Source organism: Merops nubicus, unplaced genomic scaffold (genome assembly GCF_000691845.1).
Source record: "Merops nubicus isolate BGI_N331 unplaced genomic scaffold, ASM69184v1 scaffold10521, whole genome shotgun sequence".
Lineage (NCBI taxonomy): Eukaryota > Metazoa > Chordata > Aves > Coraciiformes > Meropidae > Merops > Merops nubicus.
In genome coordinates, this window is record NW_008590282.1 from 455 (window position 1) to 22,282 (window position 21,828).

At 40.4% G+C, this 21,828-nt stretch overlaps 1 protein-coding gene across 2 annotated transcripts in view; it reads left to right on the forward strand.

Annotated features, from left to right (window-relative positions):
• The window catches only part of EIF2B3 (eukaryotic translation initiation factor 2B, subunit 3 gamma, 58kDa), a 100,159-nt gene that overhangs the window by 359 nt on the left and 77,972 nt on the right, over positions 1-21,828 (forward strand). For both annotated transcript variants that reach the window (XM_008949877.1, XM_008949878.1), the window contains exons 2-3: positions 2,453-2,592; positions 20,020-20,179. In XM_008949877.1, coding sequence (XP_008948125.1) covers positions 2,453-2,592; positions 20,020-20,179 — 300 coding nt within the window. The remainder of the gene's footprint in view (positions 1-2,452; positions 2,593-20,019; positions 20,180-21,828) is intronic.

Genomic DNA, 21,828 nt, shown 5'->3' on the forward strand with positions numbered 1-21,828 from the left:
AATCTCTGCGCTGGCGCTGTGCTGTTGGCTGTGTCCCATCCCTTCCTTCACTCTAGCCTGATCCTGCTATGTCAGCACTCCTTCCCCCTCTTCTACCTTCACCAAGGCTGTTCCCGTCTGTATGCTTCTCCCAGCTTTGATGTTTTTCCCAGTGTTGTTAACTGGGAGTCTCACTTGTTTCTTTCTCTGAATCGTTAACAAGAGTAACGTGAGAAGTGTGTCAGTTCTCCTGTTGTTTCGGTCTGGCCTGAAGTTCAGGGTTACTCATTCTGTATGAGGCATTCAGTCCTCATTGCAGCATGGAGCCACGTGCTGGGTTTTGGACAGAACGGGGAGGGAGTGAGTGGCAGACTTGTAATGCTCACCTGTGGGTGTTGTTTCACAGGAGGTCTAAAATTATATTTAGTACCTGGAGAGGTTTTTCAGTATTTTCTGGGTTTAGGGTTTTTTTTGTTTGTTTACCTTTTAAGTGGTGAACCAAATCTTTCTGTGGTGGTTGCCCTGTTTCTTATAAAACTTTTTTTCCAGTGCCTTTTGTGTCTCAGATTTGTTGTGCTTGTATTTGCCCTTTGCCTTTCTGCTTCTCTGGTTTTGCTTCTCCTGTGTGACTGTGCAATTATTCTGTACTCAGTCCTGAGACTGTGGCTTTTTTCCTCACTGTTTCTTTTTTTCTGTGAAGCTCAGCTCATGATTATCCATGTTAGCTTCTTACTATATCAGTGTGAAGAAACAAAAGAAAGAGCAAACTTAGGACTTTGCCTTAATCCATTTTATTAAAAAGTCCTTAAGAACCTATTTCCTTTGGAATTTTTGTTTGCCTGCTGTTTGTTTAAATCCGCTGTCTGAATGTCCACATTCTTTGACTGTTCTATCTCTTTTTTACTAGAATCATGCTATTACCCTGTAATATGGATATATGGGTAGCTCAAAGCTTCTCTGTAGCCAGTATTGCGCTTTGTGGGGTGCTTTATTCAGAAATAACCATTTCCACTTGACACTCTTGACCACTAGTAGGTGGTGTTATAGTCCGACCTTTTTCCTTTCTCACACACAACTCCTCAGCTTATCTATCTCCTGTGAGTATTTGGACGTGCAGGGCTGTAGAGGCAGCTCCAGTAAGCAAGCTGCCACCTTCCTGCTCCTCTCTTGCTTCTGCCCCCTGACTGGGTTGTACGTTTCTGTGTTAGTGGTCCAGTGGCATGAATTCTATCCCTGGATCATAATTTTTATTAAGTACATGAGGCTTTAGTTCCTCGTACTTGTTTGTCTTAATAAGCAGGTGTTCCACAGGCTGATGCACTGCCTCCCTTTTGTCCTAATTGCAAGTGCTTCATCTCTCCTAGTGTTTAGGAGACCTCCCCAGATTTATGCTGAACTGGGGGTTTACAACTTCCACCTGACATCAGTTCCCTCTCCATTGGTTACTACTTTCCCTAATTCAAGGTGTGCTTTCAATCCCTTTCTCTAGGTTCTTTAGCCTGCTTTGAATCCAAGTTGGCATCCTGTGTGGGAGTGGAGCCCTCCCGCATCCCTGAGCCCAAACTGCCTCACCGTTCTCATGTTTACAGTTCCTTCCTCTTTTCTGTTGACAGATTCGGGATGAGTTCAGTTTTGATTGATATGGATTTATTCTTAGTGCGTTTTCATCCTACCTAGGCTTCCTAGGCTGAGGGCTGTTCTCTGTTAAAATTCCATGTGAAATATGATGTTACGGTGTTGGGGTTTCTGGGGGGCAGGATATTTTAATTTGAAGGTTTCACTGTTGCTTTTTCTTCTGGTTCTTGAGGCCAGGGGAAAAGGTTTCTTGATGATTTGTTTTCTCAGTCTTTTATTTGCAGAGCTTCTGTTCTCACATTCTTCATTTTGGAAAGTATGCTTTCATGCCACTTTTGATGTCCTTCAAATACGCATTCACATTTTTTCTTTTGTAGATGGAATGAGTTTGCTGCTCACACACCAGTCTGCTCTTTTGCAAAACTGGTGCCGAGAAATAGTTTTAACAATTGTATTGTAATACTGTGGTTGATGGTGGTGTTCACAGAGGACTGTACAGGATGAGGATGAGCAAAAGACAAAGCTCTCAAGTGTTGGTGACATTAACACAGGGTCTCGTTGGTCTGGATGAAGACATATGGTGTGAAGTTGCTCGTTGATGATGGAAGACATTTCTGCTCTGTCTTGCTGTCTTCTGCCGTTCACATGCACCGTGTCCCTTTCAGTAACAACCTCCACCCACCCAAAGCAGGAAAGGTTATTTTCATATTCAGTAGGAGTTTAATTCTCTTCCTCAGAAGTGACTGTTGGCAGAAGAGCCTGGTTCATTGTAAACCCAGTTATATAACCTAAGCGTTTTGACAGTTCCATTAGCCCTTGTCAATAAAAAGCCTATTTGTAGTGATTTTTTTTTTTTTGCTTTCTCTGCTTGATCTCATCCCACTTTCCTCTGTCATAGAGGTCATTGTGATTACAAGGAAGGACATCCAAAAGATGTTAAACTTGGACACAAAAATGAAGCTGGATTTTGTGTGCATCAGTGACAACATGGACATGGGTACAGCAGATTCACTGAGACATATTCACCAGAAAATTAAGGTATTACTGTCTTTTACTGAACTTGACTGGAAGACATTTGTTTATAACTTTTTTTTTTTCATTGTTGTTTAAGAGCTGTTCTATGTAACGATATTGCAGGTAATTGCGTTTCCTGATCTTCAGAAGAGCTGAATTTTATAAAGGTCACCTCATGGGGGAACTCAAGCAGAGACTCTAAATTACTTTGATTGAGCTAGGAAGGCTGGACCAGATCTAGGCTGCTTCTTAGACAGTGTTAGCTTTCTGGCAGGTTAATTAAAAGGCTGTATTTGTTAATACAAATTCTGATATGATGTGCTGTTCTCCACATAGTTCTTGGGAAGGTAGTTCTGCCCGTGTTTGTTGTCCTTTTAGCTTAGGCAATACACCAATGTGTAAGGAAGCTGATGTTCAGTTCTTGGCCCTGATACAGGCCTGCCTGCACCATTAGGCAAGTGACTGGTTCTGTGCTTCAGTTTGCTGCTCCTCTGCTTTCGCTGGCTTGGTCATATGGTAAGCTCTTCAATAAACAGTGCCCAAATGCGATAAAGGGCCACTGTTCTGAGAAAAACATCAATTTATAGACTTTTAATTTCCAGCTGCACAATTAAAACACTCCCATGTAAGGCAGAAATGCTGCTTGGAGCTCTTGCCATGACCTGAGATGGAATTTTGTTTTTGTCATCGTCACACACTTAATCTTTCAGATTTGTTCCCTGTCTGTTTAGGCCATCTTAGCCAAATTGGCTGTTTAAATAGAGATTGCAGCAGAACATCAGTGAACCATTTAAATCCTGAGTTGTCTTTTTGTCTTCAGGTTCTTTTTGAAGGTAATAAACTGCAGTGTAACAGGCTGTGTACTCCCAAGACAAAGACTCCAGCTGAGACAAGATAAAACTTTCCGTGCAAATATGTGTGTCTAGCTGGCACAATGGGAGAGATTCTGCAAGGGATTAATGCACAGACTTAATTCACCCTTAGAGGGCAAAGAGATGATATAAAAAGGAAAAGCAAACTCAGCAAAAGCAGTTTAACTTAACTGAGTGTTTCTGTCATGTGGAGGACCATACTCTTGTCATAACTCAGTTTGGCAGTATTTTTTAAACATGTGCATGCAGTAAGGAAATCTCTGCACTGCAAATTGTGATTCTGACCTTAGAGTTCTATTGCCTGATCAGAGTGATCTGTCAGGCTGTCTGGGTGTGCTGCTTTTTGGTAATCCAGGCAACTTTGCTTAGGGGAAGGCCTTGGGGGCAACAGCAGAGTATGTGAGGGTAAGAAAACAGACTGTCCTCAGAGGCAGCAGTGTTGATCTTTGGTTTATTTTTCAGAAAAAAAGACTTAGAGAAGATGTGAGGTGGTACTGAAGACCACACGACTGTTCTTCAGTCAACTACTGCGTATGAACAGCAGCAACTGCTTCTGGCCTTTTTATTGCATGCCTTGCTTGTTTGGCCAGAGAGGACAAAGTGTTCTCTTATTTGAAATAAGCCCAGACTCAGTTCTTGAGCAGGTTGCTGCGCTTCTTGTGTATTTTGGAGTCGTTCCTCTAGTAAATGCATACCGCTGATACACCTCTTACAGGGTATACCCTCTAGTGTGTGATATACGTGAGAGAACTACACAGCAAAGGTAGCTGAAAAGCTGCTGTATGTTGGCTGTGCCAGCAGTATAGCAGGAGAGGGATCTCGCTGGAGAATGAGTTTCCCTGGTGAAAACAACTGCTGCTTATGGCTGCAGTTGGCTGGCAGGCTTTTTGCAGCCCATGCCAAAACTCTGATGAGAAGTTTAAACTGGTTGATGAAACTTGGTTGTTGCAAATTGAGTTACTTGCTCTTCTGTCAGTGGGCAGTTATGCTCAATAAAAACACGGTAGCATGGCACGGGATAGAAATCTTGCTCGTGCTCAGTGCGAGTGGCAGGGAGTAAAGCCAAGGTTATAAATGCACAGTAAGAAATACATCTAAGGGTAGCTGAACTGCTGAAAAGAAGTTCTGAAGATGTGCACATACATTGGACCACTGTAAAGCATAAGATCTCGTGACTTGCTGCCTTGGCTAGCATTTGACTGAGGGAGTTCCACCAACGCAGCATTGCTGCTTGCTGCACCTGCAGTTGCAGGACTTTTTGTGTTGCACCTTGGTTAATGGAGCTGGATACTCTGAGATGACGAGATTAGATTTACAGAATTGCATTCAGTAGTAGCATGAGAATACGTACGTGCAAAGCCTGTAAGGGCTGAGGTAATTTGTGTTGGTTTTTTGCTTTTTGGTGCTGACATTTTTTGGGGCGGGTAAGACTGTCTTGGTTCACAGCAACAAGCACCAGCCTTACTCTTTCCTGGTTGTTTAGAAGTTCATGAGAGCAAGGGAAGCCTGTTCCAATTTGTTTGCTGTTTGCACACTCTACGCACACAGGATTTTTTTGGGCATCTTTACTTCAGGAGTTGATGTAGTAGAGGTGTGCTCTTTGTTCTACTGGAACTCTTCCTGTTATTTTTGGCTGTCTCAGCCTACACCTGATTGACAAGGTAGCAGCTTCATTAGGGTTTTTATGTTCGTTATAAGTCTGAATGTATCTTTTTCTTGGATCCTTCACACAGTAAAGATGTTATGCTAAACTTGATTCCTAAAGGCGTGTGCTAGAGAGCAACTGAACAACGGAGAACTTGGGTTCCTTAAGTTCCACTTTCTGGGTTCCAAAGCCTGGGTGTCAGTCTGGCCTGTTCTTTAGCAGTACTTCTTTTTTGTTTGGTTTTATTTAAGCAGTTCTGGGGTCTGAGTAGCCAACACCATTAACCAGTTTGGCTTCACAACTCTGCAACCAAGAACTGAGGCTATAATGAGGTGAAGTATCATTTTGCAGCCTATGAAGTAGAAGCTAATAGTTTTTTTTTGTGTCTTCACATTATTTTTTGAGTGGGTAATACAACAGTTATCAATGTTCTGCACTAGTTCGAGCACTCAGAATGATGTTATCAAAAAGCAAAAAAAGGGTGTAAGAGTCACTAATTGTGTTTCTTAAATGCTTTGATTTTTACAGGAATATGAAAACAATTTAAGGACTTTGTGACAACTGTTGATCAGATCCTTGATGGCTCTCCTGTGGACAACCTCAGTATTTCCCTAGAATGCTGTTGGTTTCAGGAGCCTGATATAGTCTGTGTACCTTATGGCACTTTCTGTGGCTATCATTTTAATTCCCAATTTTAATTCCCAGTCTCTTTTTTTTTTTTATATATATATAATTTTAATATCACTGTCTGTTTTATTCCTTTGGCTCTTTCTGTTCCTAGTTTGCTGCTCATCTTTTGCAGGACGGGTAATGAATGTATTTTCAAAATGTGGAAATGAAGGTGAAGCTGCAATGGCTTAATTCTTTTCTCATTTATATATAGGATTTGGAAGAGTAGAACATAGGCTGTGTAGGCTCACAGTTGATGGTATTATAATGTTCTTGTTGAAACTGCAGCTTTACAACCACATGGGTGTTTACAGGTCTCCGACACTTCGTGATATGTGCTGGTGAGACATATCTCTGTGCCACCTCCTGATCTAGCCTAAACAGAGAAACAAGCCAGCCTTCCACACCTGCAGATGTGGATTGGTGACCTTCACTGCTCATGACGAGTGTGAGTTCCCCTGTTCCAGATGGGGCCTTGGCAAGAGCAGAGTTTATAGAAAAATTTAATGTATCTTGGAAGACAACGGTCTGCTTCTCTAGCTGAGTAAATTCACTACAGGAACATTTGGTTTATTTATTTATTTATTTATTTTACTTTAAATGCCTTCTGACTTTAATTTTCTTTCAGTTGTTCACCTACTAGAGTAATTCTGAAGTGATTTACTTAGTGAAAACTTTATTGCCTGCAGCATGGAAGTGAGACAGGTCCAGCGAGACTTAGAGGGTGCAAAAAGAGGCATTATTGTGGATTTCTTCAACTGTGTGCTTGTCAGTGTTTGAAACACTGTAGAAAGTAGCGGGAAAAAACCTTTCACTAAATCTCTTGAAGACAACAAAGAGCTATGACAAACCAGGCATCTTTGATGGATTGTAACAGGCAATGAATCATGCAGTTATATCCTTAGGTTCCAAGTCTGTTAAAGCAGTACTCTCACACAATTTATTTAATCCAGTATCTTTGTCAAACTTTTAAAATATTGCTGTATGTTTGTATCTGTTTTCAAGAATCATTGTCAACAATTAGCTTGAAAGTTCGGAAAATTATTTTTCTACATTAAATAACAAAGTCAGCTTTCCCTAGGCCTGTAATAGGTAATACCACTTCATCCAATGTACATTAGTAAAGGCAGACTGTGAACACCTTAGGTTTCTTTTGTCTCTGAAGGGCATATGTTTTAATCTCCTGTTGTGGCTGGAGCTATGTTGCTGTTGTCTTAATCCATTATTTGCATTAAAGAGTATTCTTGACCTGTTAGGGAGTGCTTGAAATAAAAAAAAATAAAAAATTAGTTAGCATAGGCATAAAAACGTATTTTTATATTTTTTAACTCTCTCCTTAATGAAATCTGACTTTCCACATCCATTGTTTTTTCCTGTCACTTTCTGATTCTGCTCTCTTAAGATACCTTTACTACTTCATCGGGCTCTTAAGCTGTTACTGGTCGCAGTTTCATCCATTACAGGCATGGGAGGCACATAGCTTTTGCATGCTGAGGAGCCTGTAGAATTTGTATGGAGGGAAAGATAATTTGTATCTTAAGAGTCAGACTCTCTAAAAGGTTATCTTCTATTAGGGACAAATGAGCAAATGGTTTGGGATGTAAAGATGGCTTAACGTAGCCCCGAGCATGAACAACTGAATACCTCTTCCATAGACAATGAGGAAACACTAACCCTGCTCTGGATTCATCCTTAATTTGCCTCACACATGAGGCTTCAAGATTAAGGGTTTTTTAAATGAGACCTGTGTTTGGCATTTTTAGTAAAAAAAAAACGTTTGCCATGCTGCTGTAAGCTAAGGGTGATGTTACAGGTGTGACAGAGCAGGTGCTAAGGTGTAATTTGATAACATCCATGTTCCTGGGTTTTATTTGTTTTTATTTAGCATCCAAATCTTGCTAACTGATCAGAGCAATATGGAAGGAGGTCGCTGTAAGAGGTGTGGGTTTTCTTTTTCAAAAATCATGTACAATTCCTTTGTTCTCAATAACTAGTCCTTGTTTCTGCTTTTCATTGGTAGGAGCAGTTTTGTTTTGTAGGCAGCTTGTCTTTCAGTGGTGATTCCCTCCTCCACACCCCCCTTTTGTGGGCAGTAAACTGTCTTTAAAAGTTTACTTATTTTGATGTCACTTGCAATTTTATGTAGTGAAATCCTTTGGCTCACTTAGGAAGGCTTTTCCTTTGTAGCTAGTGCACACACTTTTTTCAGGTCATAATGTACAGTGTTTTGGTATGTCCATTGGGGTTTTGTAGTGGGGTTATTCCCTCCAGTATGTTACTCTGTGACGACTTCTGTCCAGGTTATGTCTTCATCTATTTGACTTCTACTGCCATTCTTAAAGGCCTTCTCTTTAACAGTTTAGTAGACCTCCTTTGGATGATTCACAGGACCAGCATGCAAAATATATGTGCTGAGATCTGCAGTGTTATAGCCCAGTTACAGCCTCATGATTTTGGTTGGTAACACAGAACTCATGATTTTGGAGATTAATAACAAGAAATTGTAATAGGACCTAGGTGCCCAAAAGTAAGTTGCAATGTCTCAGAGTGTACTAGTTGAAATAGGGTGGTGGTGAGCAGGCACTCGGAGGGACGAGGGGAACAGAAGACTAGAATCTATCAGGTTAAGTGGTTTTTGTGGTAGAAATGAGAAATTAATGTTATTGCTTAAGGCAGTGGGACAATTTTTCATGGAAATCTGCACAAGTGTGTGTATTGAATATGGAACAAAGACTAGAGAAGTACATAAGATATTCAGAATGGAATGTAATTTGGTTTAAATTTGCTGAGAAGTCACAGGCTGAAAATTACAGAAAGGTTTTAATCGGAGCAGAATAGGATTGTGAAATAGTTTCCCAGAAGGAGTAATCAAGACAAAAGTCCCTAGCTTTATGCTAGAGTGACGTGTTGGGGTTTTGATGGTTTGTTTGTTTGTTTTGTTTTGTTTTTTTTTAAGTAAGTAATGTGATATCTGGAATGGCAGAAGGCTGAACTCTAACTCAGGAAATCCCTTTGAGAACTGTGTTTTTGTGACCTTCTGCTTATACTATTCATCAAACTGCTGCAGACCTTTTTGTGGGTTGTAGATTATTGTGATGGAAGAAAAAAAAAAAAAAAAAAAAACAAAAACCGAGGAGGGGTATCACTGTAATTTACAAATGAGTTCCTCTGAAATTTAGGCATCTCTAGTATTTGACCATTTTATTTCCTATGCCAAATTTTACTGGGCCCACGCAGCTGCTGTCTGGCACCACCTCCCAGGCTGGGGCCTCTCCAGGCAGCAGGTTGAGAAACCTGTTTAAATCATGAATCTGTGTTTCAGGCCGAAGCAGGAGGTGGATTGGGTGTGCCTGGATCAAGCATTTGTCTTCACAGAGTCTATATTATTTTCATCTTCTGTTAAGCATTTCTCTCCCTTGTGTCACTCAACTATACTCCAGCCAGTGATTAAAATGTGATGTTCCAGCAGAGTAACAGCAATGGAACAATTTCTCATTTTCCTTCCTCGATGAGCCCTTAGTTGTGTTAATGGAAGCCCTGACTAATATGGTGTGAATTAATCAGCATGTCTTCTGCTGCTATCACTGGTGAGTGCTTGCCTGTGAAATGTTTCATCTCAGGTGGTCCACCTGGTTTTCTCTGTTTTAAAAAGTAAGATATGAAAGTAATACAGCTCTTAAAAAGCAAAGCAAAACAAACCCTAAAAAGCTACCAAAAAAAAAAATTTGAAAAACCAACTTTCTTTGAACAAATAAACAAAGGCTGAAACTCCAGATTCTCTTGGTATGTGCATCTTTGGGAGCCGTGTTGTGGAAAGTGTGATGTCACGGCGGTGGTCCGTATGCTGCTGAGGGTCACTGATCCGTGGAGTCTTGGACGGCACGGCGAAGCGCTTCACTTCCTCTGTTGAAAAATCTCCTTTCCAAACACATGATGTAAGTAAGCCTGCTGTAAGGGCTGGAAGGTGGAATCTGAATCCTTTTGGTACAGCTGAGCAGTTTGGTGAGCACGGAAAAAAAAACTTCAGTCCCCATAATATATAGTTATGTATTTTTTTTTGTACTGTCAGTGGAAATAAAAAACACAAGTGAAATTCATTTGTAAGAGACAAGTTCTGTATATGAGCAAGACTTAACTAAATATTCTGTTCATCTATTTTGAAATGGTAAAAAGCATTTCATAATTTTTTTCCAGCAGACTTGCCAAAAAATACTGTTTACTTGAGTGTCTAAAATGCAAATAAAAGTTGGTGCCTCGCCGATTTTTCTGATTCTGCCTTTCCCAACGTTGTTAGTGCTGCGTGGGAAAAGCAGGCGGCAGCTCACAGGGTACGTAGCATCCCGTTTCCTCCTCTACCTCTGATTGAAAGCTGCCACCACTGAGGCACTAGGCAAAATTTATTACAGATTGCATGCCCAAGTCCCGCTGCAGGAGCGCCGCTGATAGCATAGCTCTACTGGCAGGTGCTCGGGCTGGCCATGTTGCTGCGGGGAATGATTGAGCACTGCCTGGCTCTGCACTTGATGAATGTGTTCGGGGCTTTGCTCTGATCTTTGTTTTTCCTGGCAGGGCAAGAGTTAGAGAATTCAACAGTTGTTGGTTGTTGGGTTTTGTTGCTTTTTTAAAAAGTTACTCAGCTTTAGAAGAATGTAGCTAATTAAATTAATTATTTTCCTGCCAGGTTTTACTATGGATCAGGGCTAAAACACTGCAAGTTTGAATAAAGCAATTAGTTCTGAAGGTGAGGATCCAGAACGGTTATTAGGGCATTTGCTATTTGCATGTCAGCTGAAGAGGATGCCTTCCATTCTACATGCAGGGAAAACGTAGGTGTTCTGCGAAAAGAGTCATTGGCAGACCTGAGATGTCTGTCAGTTTTAATGGCTGCATCTCCCACTGTATGTCCTTATCCTTTTCGTGCTCCTGGCAAGTCAAGGCCTGTGCTCATTATGTTGACCAATACCTCTTGTTTCCATGTAGAAGATAATTGTCAGCATGTCTCCTGTATTATAGTAGATGTTTTCATTTAGGCCCGTAGTAATGAATTGCACAAATTCAACCTATTCTAGTTGCAGACATAGTAAGCTCTTTGCACATGTATGTCACTGAAATAATTTATTTAAAAATGTCCTGGTAAAAATCTTTTCCTGTTTTTGAGAGTTACTACTAGTTTTCATTTTTGGGGAGTAAATAGAAGTAAATGTTCATTTTTGTACATCATCCTTGATTTTCCCCATTTAAAGTATATACAGTTTTCATGTGTGAATAACTTACATGTTGAAGGCAAATGACAGCTTTAGGAAAGGTAATCTCAACAATTTTACTCTTGTTGTCTTTAACAACACTTTCATTTATCAGGCGTAGGAAGCCTTTTACATTAATAAGCCAAACTCAAGTTTATAGGTGTTGAAGTTGTTCTGTGATGAATGCTCAAAGAAATGAGAAGTCTCTGTGAAATAGATTTGTGCATCTTATTTCCAAAGAGAGAGTAAGATTTTTAAGAGTTTTGGGGTAAAAAGAGATAGTCAGTGTACTCCAGCTGCCATTTCTCTCTGGTGCTGTCACTGGAGAGGGCGAAACCTTAAAGATTTAACTGTCACTTGTGCACAGGTGAGGAAGGGTGGTGTGAAGGTGTTGCTGATGTCCATGCCACTCTGGACTCCACAGAGCAGGAGGAGTTGTGTAGGTCTCCATTTGGAATTCCACAGCAATGTTCTTGTTGTGAATAAGTCATATAAGAATAAATCTGATGTGATGCTTTAATATTGTTGTGCTTGTAATTTCCAGTGTCCTTAGCCTTGCCCCATGATACTCAAGGTTCCCTGGCTTCAGGGAGGGTGATACTTGCCAGGGGGCATTCACAGGTTATTTGTACATTTTTCTGAAATAACATTCCTTCCTTGCTGTCTGCAGTCTTTTTACTTTGTTTCTAGCCTGCATGATTTCTACTTGTGTATTTTCACCATGTTTGGATCTTTTCATGGCAATTGTGGGCTATCCAGCTGTCTCAGTTACCCTGTTGCAGGTGGTACTCCTCAGTAAGTGTTCATCCCTTGAAAGAGAAAATGGGATAGTTTAGATCAAGCACAACTGTGTGTGTTAACCTAAGTACATAGTCCCAGTTATTGGGGAATGTGGGAGGGAGTCAACCCATGGTGTTAGTGTGGTAGGGAGGGTTTTTGCAGCCTGGTACAGCAGTGCAACATTGATAATAGGCAGGTGGTTCTGTGAACAGCACAGATTATCCCACAGGCTGTCACTTTGCTCAGCACTTAGGCACTCTTCCGTAGCATGGATTTTGTTAATTCCTTTGGGAAGATGGTGGAAATTCTGGGTGTAGACTAATAGTGCTGGAAAAAACTGGGGAGGTCTTGAAGTTTTCCTGATTTCTGGTTGTTTGTTTTTTGTTTGTTTGTTTGATTGTTTTTTTCCTCTAACAACAGCAGTTGCTGCAGACCAGACATCACTGGAAAAATTGGTGAGGTGCTAGAGGAGAAAATAGCATTGTATGGAGCAGAGCATAGGAATCTACAGTTCAAAGCAGTACTTTTACTTAACATAGCATGATTAGTTTTAGAGGGAAAAAATCCCAACATCTGACCAAAGCTAACCAGGTTTCACACAAGTGGACACTGAGTTGAACACAGGCTGGTGTGAAGTCACTGTGCCATCGAGCTGTGTTTCACAGAGCCAGTACTGCACAGAGCAGGTCAGTGGTTGGGATTTCTGTTAGAGCAGAGTTGGAACTGGATTTTGTGTAATGACTTGGTTTGACCTTGGAAAGAGTTTCACGCTGCATGTTTGTTTGTTTTGGTTTGGTTTTTTTTTATAATTTAAAATCACGTTGATACTACCTGTGGGATGGCAGAATGATTCCTGAGGACGTGTGCTGTATATGTCTTGGCTTTCATTTATATTCTGGTTTGAGACTGCGAGGAACCATTATGATCCTTTGGTCTGTGAGGGAATTTGCACACAGTTATTAGGGCTGTTAGCATCAAAACTTATAGAGGACTTAGTGAACGTGTTTCAGAAAGGTAGCAAGGCTTTTTTTTATACATTCTCGTAGATGAAGAGTCTCTTATATCCTTTTGTATTTCATTCCTGAATATACTTATTCTCCCTCTTAAACCACTTTGCCTTTTATTTCTGTGCTCAGCACTGATTTCTAACCACTGAATCCAGCCATGCCTGCTTTTTGTGTTGCTGAGAGATCTGCTGTTTAGGCAATTGTGGGCTGTGGGCAAAGGCCTTCTTTCCCTTCAATAAGTTGAGCCGGTTGAGCTCCATTAGGACTACTTTTTTGTTATTATTGTTTGTATCACTGCAGCACCTGACTGCCTAAGGCTCTGCTCACATTAAATGTTAAGCCTGGGCTTGAGCTCTGGGCTTTGGCAGGAAGCCTGCTGGGCCACTGCTGTTGAGGTTGGAGCCCGAGTGCGGCGTTCTCCGCTCTGCTCGTGCGAGGCAGAGTCCAAGATCAGCTGTGCAGCAGGTCTGGCAGTGCCGCCATCCAGGTAGTGCTGGAAACCTGCCTTCCTGCAAGAGGAGGGAGGAGGAGAGCGCTCTTTGTTTCTGGAGTTCTGCCTGTGAAAAAGGGATCTGTTCATGCCGTATGTTGAGCCAGGGGAGAATTTGGCTTGCCAGGCTCACCCTCCAGGAACTGGTCAGTTCGGGGCCTGGTTGTGGGGTGCTCCCCTGAGCTTTAGCAGACATTGTTCTCTTGACTGATGATGCACTCTTTCTGGATGCCTTCAGATCGGGGAAAAACAGTATCCTCTGTGGTGTGCTTAGGATCTGGACATACATGTAGGAGGTGACTCCTGACTTCAGACAAATAAGAGAGCCTAGTGAGACAAGATAGTATCTGTCAGTGTATCAGCCTGATATCCCAGCACACTGATAGCCTGGTAACGGGCAGTGTTTGATAAGTTTAAGGATAGCAGAGGTCTTTCATTAAAACAAAACAAAAAAAAAACTACCAACAAAATAACCCACAGAAATAAAGTACAACAGAGCCCTAAACCCACATCCTTTAGAAGATACAAGCGGATCATAGAGCTGGTATCTTTTGTTGATGTAAGGCAGAAGTAAGTTTGGTAGATTTATGGCAAGTGGAAGGGGTAGGTTATAAAAAGGACAGTAAACAACTTGTGCTTAATGTGACAGAGAATAAAACTAGTGAAGAAGGGTGATGTGGTTGGAGGAGGAAGCTGGGAAAATTATTTTTGGAGTACTGTGTAAGTAGGACAAAATAGCATTAGTCGGAGCCAGAGGAGAAGGTGGATTGCAAGGCTTATGTTCCAGACTAGATGTTTTGCAGTTTAGTAAGTGTCATAATAGTAATGTCCTGCTTTGAAAACATTCTTAATAAGCTTATGAACTTGTGTTCATCTCTAAACTTCTGTTTTTGGTTGCTGATAACTGTAAATTACCCTTTTCCACCCCATGTGTCAGTTTGAGGAACAGGTAACGAGACTTCCTCCTGGGAGGAGACAGGATGCCTTCCAGGCTTGAATATCTTTCCTGTTCCTAGCTTATATGTATGTAAATTAAAAAATACTGATTTTGGATGGTAGCTCTTGAGATAGAAAGATAACCTAAAATGGTGTTTTTATTGTATGATCCCATCTGATACAACGCATAGGATGAGCCATGTGATGGGACTGAGGTTAAGTATCCACCTCAGCTTCTGGCATCTTTCTTCCAGCTTTCTTTGAGAAGATAAACAGTGGTGCTGACAGGTTACGTATGTGAAGGCACTCACATTGCCGTAAGATATCCTCACCTGATGAATTCAGGGCCATCCAAGAAGTTAGAAGATACTCCCTTGGCTCCAGCATTAGACTTTTCTGTGTGTGTGGGGGGGGGGTTTTGTTTGTTTGTTTGTTTGTTTTAAAATTTAAAAAAAAAGAAAAAAGAAGCCTCTTTTACACTGCACACCGTCTTTGAAAAAATTAAAAAAGTTTCTTCCATCTTTTAATGAGGAGAGGTTGCTGCTGGATTTCAGATTCAGGGACTTCCTCTGCTTCCACTGCCCTCTATCCTTAGAAGAGTTGTGAAACTGGTGGTCTACAGGAAACTTGCTGCTGCAGAGTGAGTGCACAGTAGGTGAATGTTTCGTGTCTGCTAACAAAGTACTAAATCATGGTTTTCTTCTGAGTCTTACTGTCAAGGACATCACAAAAGCAGAGTGGGAATTCCCAGCCAAAGGCAGCCATTTCAGTTGGTAGTTAACAAGATCCTACAGTCATCAAAAAATAAATGAGGTTCCCTGCTCCAGTTACAGCAGCAGCCATAGAGCTTCAAAGAGGTCACAGGTGTGGAAATTGGAGAACTCTTAATGGAGACTGAGATAAAAAGGGACTCTCTAAAGCCTTGGATGTAAGCTTCTGACCTGAAGAGTGGTGAGTAAAGCAGTTGCTAGGAGGTATCTTTGGCTTTGCCTGGAGCATGCTAACAAGCAATCAAAACACTTGCCCGCAGCCAAACTGTTCTTTCCCTTTCCACTCTTTAGAATAATAAAAGCATTACACACAAACACCACTGCTAATGCAACATGTGGGTGAAGTTCCAGGCTATTGTGTATAAAGCTCAATCCTAATTCCAGCAGTAATTATAACTTGTTCTTCTCTCCCCTGTTGTATGGTGGCACTGAAGGAAATGATGCAAAGTTCTCTGTTTGTGCATGTGTTAACTTAGCCTGAATGTAGGAGCAGAGTCTACCTAATCTCTTAATTTTTATTTTTTTTTTCTTGCCAAAGTCTCGGCTGTAATACTCTTTTATTGGAAACATTTAACATTTAACTTCAGTGTTTTGTCTGTATTCAATTCTATTAGGAGCTGATTCTACTGCTGGTGGATATTTTGCTTCTTTTCTCTTTATAATGCAGTCTGACATTTGTTTTCCTCTTTCTCTTGAGGCTGATTTTGTTCAAATTAGAGATTTCCTTGCAACACATGTTTTCTCATTTTCTAGTCTGCAGTTTTTGAGGCCATCAGCAGTTTAGGCTATGAGGTCTTGCCCTTGTCTATACTTGATAGAAAAAGCATTGAGAATACCACTAAAAATTCATAATTTGCTGCCAGCTATCTGTGGTAACCTTGATATCTTCTGCTTGAACAGAAGAGATCTAGCAATTACTGCTGAATATAGAAGATTTTTTAGTGTTGCTTTCGCATACAGGGTGTGAGAAAGTCCAAGGCTTTTTATTTATTCTGGTATATTACACCATATAATTGCATCCATCTTGGTATGAATTAGTTCCATTGAAAACATGTTTTCTATTTTTAGATCAGTTGTCTTGAACTGAGTTCTTGAAACATTCTGCTTTTTGGTCTTGTTGTATAGATTTTCCATATTGTGCTGTCTTTAATATAATTGTTGACATGTTGGGTTTGAGTTCTTTCTTTACTTAAGGGTTGTGTTTTGTTTTTTTTTTCTCTATTTTGTATAAATCTCTTGATGTTTTATATTGCAGTGTCGTATTTATCCAGATGGGGTATGTAAGTTACCTTATGATATCTGAGCATTTCACGGTTCAGGAACATTTGATGATGAAGTGCTGTTAGCCAGTCTTAAAAAGAGAGAGCAGAGATTTGGCGGCCTCAAGTGCCATGTTTTTGTACTTGACTGAGCACTCCATGTTCAGCAGTGGCTAGACTGGAAGCGTAGGGCTATATCCATGGTCAGCAGGGACAAAGCAACATCTCCTTGATACTTGGATCGTAGGTGGGGTGATCTCTGCAGGACCTCGTTTTTCTCCACTGATCAGCAGCCAAGTCTAGATTCTGAACCTGAGTGCATAAATTGCAAACCGGAGGTTAAATGAGATTACTGAGACCCAAGTGACTCTTCCAAGGAGTGTCATATTCTCCATGTCTTTTGTGTTGCTCTTTCTATGCTCACAAGGAACAAGAGCTGTGCTGTCAGCAAGCTAGGGCTGCTGTCCCTATACCTGAGTAGCACTGCAATGTTTTCTTGTGTTCCCCAACCCAAAGTCATTTGCTGTTCTCTTTTATTATGCTTGATGGTATTTTCACCTGCTCTGTACAGCAGCTTCTGTGGTACAGCCCTGGTCTATGGCGAGGGCTTCCCTGTCTTATAAAAGCAACAAACAAAATGGCACCTATCAAGTTTGGCAGAGCAGGAAAATGCCAGAAATTCCAAGCATTTGTTTCGTGCCCCATGTATGAGATGGTCCTCATTGAGTCAAGACCCTTGCTGTGTCCTTCCCATGGCTGTAATGGGTGTTGAGAGAGCCTTTGTGCGTGCATTTTTCTTTCTTTGCAGTGGTTCTGCTTGGGGTGTGTGCTTGCTGGGGTTTTTTAATCAGTTCATGTTGATTCTTATCGTCGGTTTGTATAATAGTTTGGGGTTGATGTAATCATTGTTACATGTATTTCATTAAGAGATGTATGTGTGCATGTACTTAGGTGTTTGCATAATTCATGAAGTCAAGTATGTTCACATACCCCTTGTTAGCACATGAGTGCCTGTAGTAAGTACGTACTTCTTTGTATCAGTGGCTCATCGGGAAAGGTGCAGTGTATTTATTTGACGTGTATATATGTAAAAAAACCCACAAGCTCTACCATTTATTTTCCTTCTTCTACACCCACCCTAAAAACTTAAAGAAAAACACACACTTCTGCTAGGTTTCTAGGATAGTTTATTTTTTCATTCAGCCATTAGTTTATTCGTTCAGGAGTTGTACACTGGAAAAAAAGTGCATCCATTAGACAGTGAGGGCTTTATTTATGAGGGGGGTGGTGTTTCAAAGGGGAGGCTGTCAAGTCCCAAAAGAGCCTTTCATGGTGTATTCTCAGCGTGCTTCTGAGGCCACTGCTCTGCTCATCAGGAGGAGAGGCAGAAATGTGGGCTTTACAGAGCAACTGTGTGTTTCACTGGTCCCTGCGCTCACTGACGTTTATTTACATATTGGGAGAGTAAATGGGTAGAACAGATGGCAACCAGACATTTGGTGGTTCTGTTCCCGTATGCTCCTCAGGGGTCTTGCATTCAGTTTTTGCAAAAAGCTTGTCCTATAGTGAGGAGAAAAAACACAGGAGCCTGTTCACAACTATGAAATGCTTCTTGGTTTTTTGCTGTAGTGACAGATTAAAGCATATAGTAAAATGTGAAATGATTACAGAGTTTGTTTTACACGTCCAGATACTTGTTCCTTAGGATAAGTCCATTGGTGTATCTGCCTTTTATTATTTCTTATTTTCATCATGGGAGTGTATACAGTCAGATTTGAAGCCAGCTCTCTCTTCCTTCTACAAACTGAGTTGGAGCAGTACAGGTCTATTTATATGTGTCTTGGATACCTTTCGGCCTTTTCTGCAAATCTTTAACTCATTTGTGATCTTGCATAAACAGGATATCTGAAAATTTTGAAGGATTTTCCAGGATATTTAATATGTGTTTCTTTACTATTTACGGTTATGAAGCAGGAGATTTACTTCCATACCAAGTTGGATTTTTTTTTTTTTCTTACTGTCTTTGTACAGTCTGGAATGTTAGAGCAGGGCTGCTCCAGAGTGCTGGGTAGCTTGCTTTACTGGTTTGTGTTAGGTATTTTCTTCCAATATGTACATGTTGTTTGTTTTAAAGAAGTGATAATTAAAGCACTTCTCCTGGGCAAAGCCATAATATAAAAATATATATTTGGAAAATATGTTAAAAGGGCCAATGCAAGTCGGGTTTTGAATGTATAGAATTCTCAACCTGCACGTTGTTCCTTTCTATAAAGCAGCCAGGTGTTTTTTTGTAAAGTGGGGAGAAATCAAATGAAAATTGAAGCGCTTGACCTTTTGCACAGCATACCACATCAACAGCTCTAACAGTTTGTGACATGATGAATTCCAATGACTTATTGGTAAACACATGAAACGGCCTAGCATTTGTAGGAGAACCTGTCAAATAATGTAAATAACAGACCTCAGTCTCACCTACCATGTGGAATCTTCTAGTATCGAAGTCTGTGAAGCAAACCTTTCGCTATAAACTTTTCTGTAAAAAAAAAAAAAAAAAAAAAAGTCAATGCTGAACTAATGTGCTTTGAACCAAGATGGTTTTCAAAAGTAAAAGTAGAATTGCTGATTCTCCGTAAGTTAATCAACTCAGGTTTTACCTAGTATTTTCTAGTGCCCTTCTTATTTAATATGTCTTTTTAAAAGACAAAACTAGGAAGCCATGTCATGCTCTGCAAGGAGGCTTACCATAGTAAATGGTAGCACAGAAAGTGAAAATGGTAAGTGTCTGGAAAGAAACACTATCTTATTGAGATGCCTTTTGAAGGTTGATCGTTAACAAAAAATAAAGTGTAAACTTTCTACTTTTCTGTTGGCCATGCTGCGCAAATATTATGTTAGGATTTGTTTAAATGAAGATAATTGCTAAACTAGGAGATTTTTGGCAGTATATTCAACAACCTATGTGAAATACTGAAAACTGTTTCTAAGTAAGTGTTTTTAGCCAGTGTGCTAAAAAATAGATAGTGTGCATGGTTAATGAAGCTGCTGTGTCTCACTCAAAATGTAACAATGTTCCTGTGATATATGCAGCAGTTCCCTTAAATACTTTTTAAGGCACTTTGGAATCCTTTGAGATCAAAATTAAATACCAGCCTGTTATTAAATAGGACCTAACTTCCTCTTCTTTTTTGTATGGGGTATTGCTGGTTTTAGGAAATGTGTTTCTAAACTGAGCCCACTATCGCAGTGCAATTACTGAGTAAATTACATCCTAGATAGTCTTTGCTTTCCCCCCCCCAATTAAAATAACATAGTTTAAATATCTTTTCCAGTGGTTTGTAGCCAGATGCAAAGTCAGCTAAAAAAGATTCCTTAAGAAAGATTTCTTTTCTACATCATTATTTAACTAAAAGTGGCTGTTGTAAATACTGCAGAATTTCATGGCAGTCTTGAAAACCGTGGCTTCTGCATCCTAATTCCTTCCCTTAGGAGCAGATGATGGCTGTTCTAGATGGTCACATTTTTTATGGTCCAGAGCTGGATAAGCATTAACCAAATAACAAATTCGGTAACAGCAGGATACAAGAAAAATGAACTGGTAAAAAACAATAACTATTTTTGGCAGAGTGTGGCCAACCATGTGTTTTTTAAAGCGGGGGGGAATGAAAAATGTTGCAAGTGTATTTGTTGTTGAGTCCTCAAATGCTAATCCATATGTGGTCGTTTGTGTATCTCTGAAGGGTTGAGTTTTTTTTTTTTTTGTTTTATTTTCTTCTTTGGCAGACCGATGTCTTGGTGTTGAGCTGCGATCTGATCACAGATGTTGATTTATATAAAGTTGTGGATCTCTTTCGGACACATGATGCTACTCTCTCCATGTTGATGAAGAAAACTCATGAACCCACAGAAGTGGTACCAGGACAGAAAGGGAAAAAGAAGCCAGGTATGTGGATAGGAATACATATATTTATTTATTAATAAATGAGAGAAATCACTGGTATGTATGATATGTTTAGTTATCAATCTCAGAGCAAAAGAAATAAAAAAGGTACAGATACCCTATTTTTCCTTAGATTCCCTGGGGGGGTGTGACTTGGTTTTTTCCAGCTCAGAATTAAGTATTAGACTCATGTAATCTTGCAGGCTCTCATCCAAAGCTCACAAGAGTTAAGGGAAAATCTCCAGGTGACTTCAGTGAGTTTTGGATCAAACCCTGAATTTTTGTTACATATGAACATTAAAACCGTTAGGTTTTTCAAGAGCCCTAAGCATCAGCCAGATTATAGCTGGGAATTTTACCATTGACTGTAGGCACCCATGTTAGGTGGGTAGCAAATGCTTCTAGAGATTCTTCCCTCTTCTGCTATATACTGAATTACTCTTCTGAGATGACATCCAGAAGCCTTTTGCTAAGCAAAACTCCCACTGATTTCAAGGACTTGGTTAGATGCTTATCTTGTCCCTCTTACCATAATATCTTAGTTAGTGCCTTGTAATCTTTAATGTATCTATTCTCACAACACTGCTGTAAGGCAGGGCAGGGCTATTATTCCCATTTTACTTATATGCTAAAAGTACTAAATACTATGCAGTTGTTCCCATACCATACCTCTCATTTTCTTTTAATGATATCTGTTAAATTGCTGAGGCTTCATTATTGCCAGGTTAGTGGGTCCTGGTCCATGATTAAAGCTCAGAGGCATTACAGTAATATGAATAAGAAAGTGTAACTTCAAACTGTTAGAGAGAGGGGAGTGAAATGCAAGCCAACAGTTGGACTACGTGTGTGTCTGAAAGTGAAGGAAAAAGGCCTTTAAAAGAAAGCCGCTTAGACTCTGCATTAAAAAATCTTCTGGAGAAAAGTGTAAGGTTAGTAGCGCTGAAAGTATTTAGGACTTGGACTCAAACAGCTCTAAACCCTCCTGTTTTTGAAAAGTGATAATGGCACATAAAATATTGTCAAGAGCCCTACAGCCACAGTGTTGAGCATTCAGGAGTTATAAACTAATAGGTCTGTGGTAAAACATCATAGAGCTGCTCAATACGTGAGCTCTGAGTACACAGAGTGAGGGCGAGAAGGTCTATGAAGATAAACAAGATCATCTGAAGGCTCTTTGGAAATGTAAACACATCAGGTTGCACAAGCATTCTTAATTTGCTTGGCTTTTAATGTCTGTGTGCTTGACTTTGTACCATAACTCTTCCTGCATGGCTTGTTACAATTTCTCAGATCTGTTTAAGACCAAACTTGAAAACCTGAAAATTCCATTATGTGGAAGTGTTTTGACACACACTGTGTTTTTGTGGGGCTGGGTGCTAAGGTCTCCCGCTCAAAACTACTGAGTTTTCATGAATATTGTTAGGAAGTTGTTTTCTATGAACTGCCTCGGAGGGGACATGAACTCTGCCAGACCTTTGTCAGTCATTCTCTAAAAGAAGGTAGTGCCGAGACAGGGATTTTGGGTTCTCCTCTGGGTTCTGGAGAGGGGTGGTACATTTTGGGAAGCAACAGACCCTCCTGTCTTTCGTTCCCACTTGGCTGAATGCACCCTATTGCTGTGAACATTGTCCTAGCTCATCCCCATCGCTTTT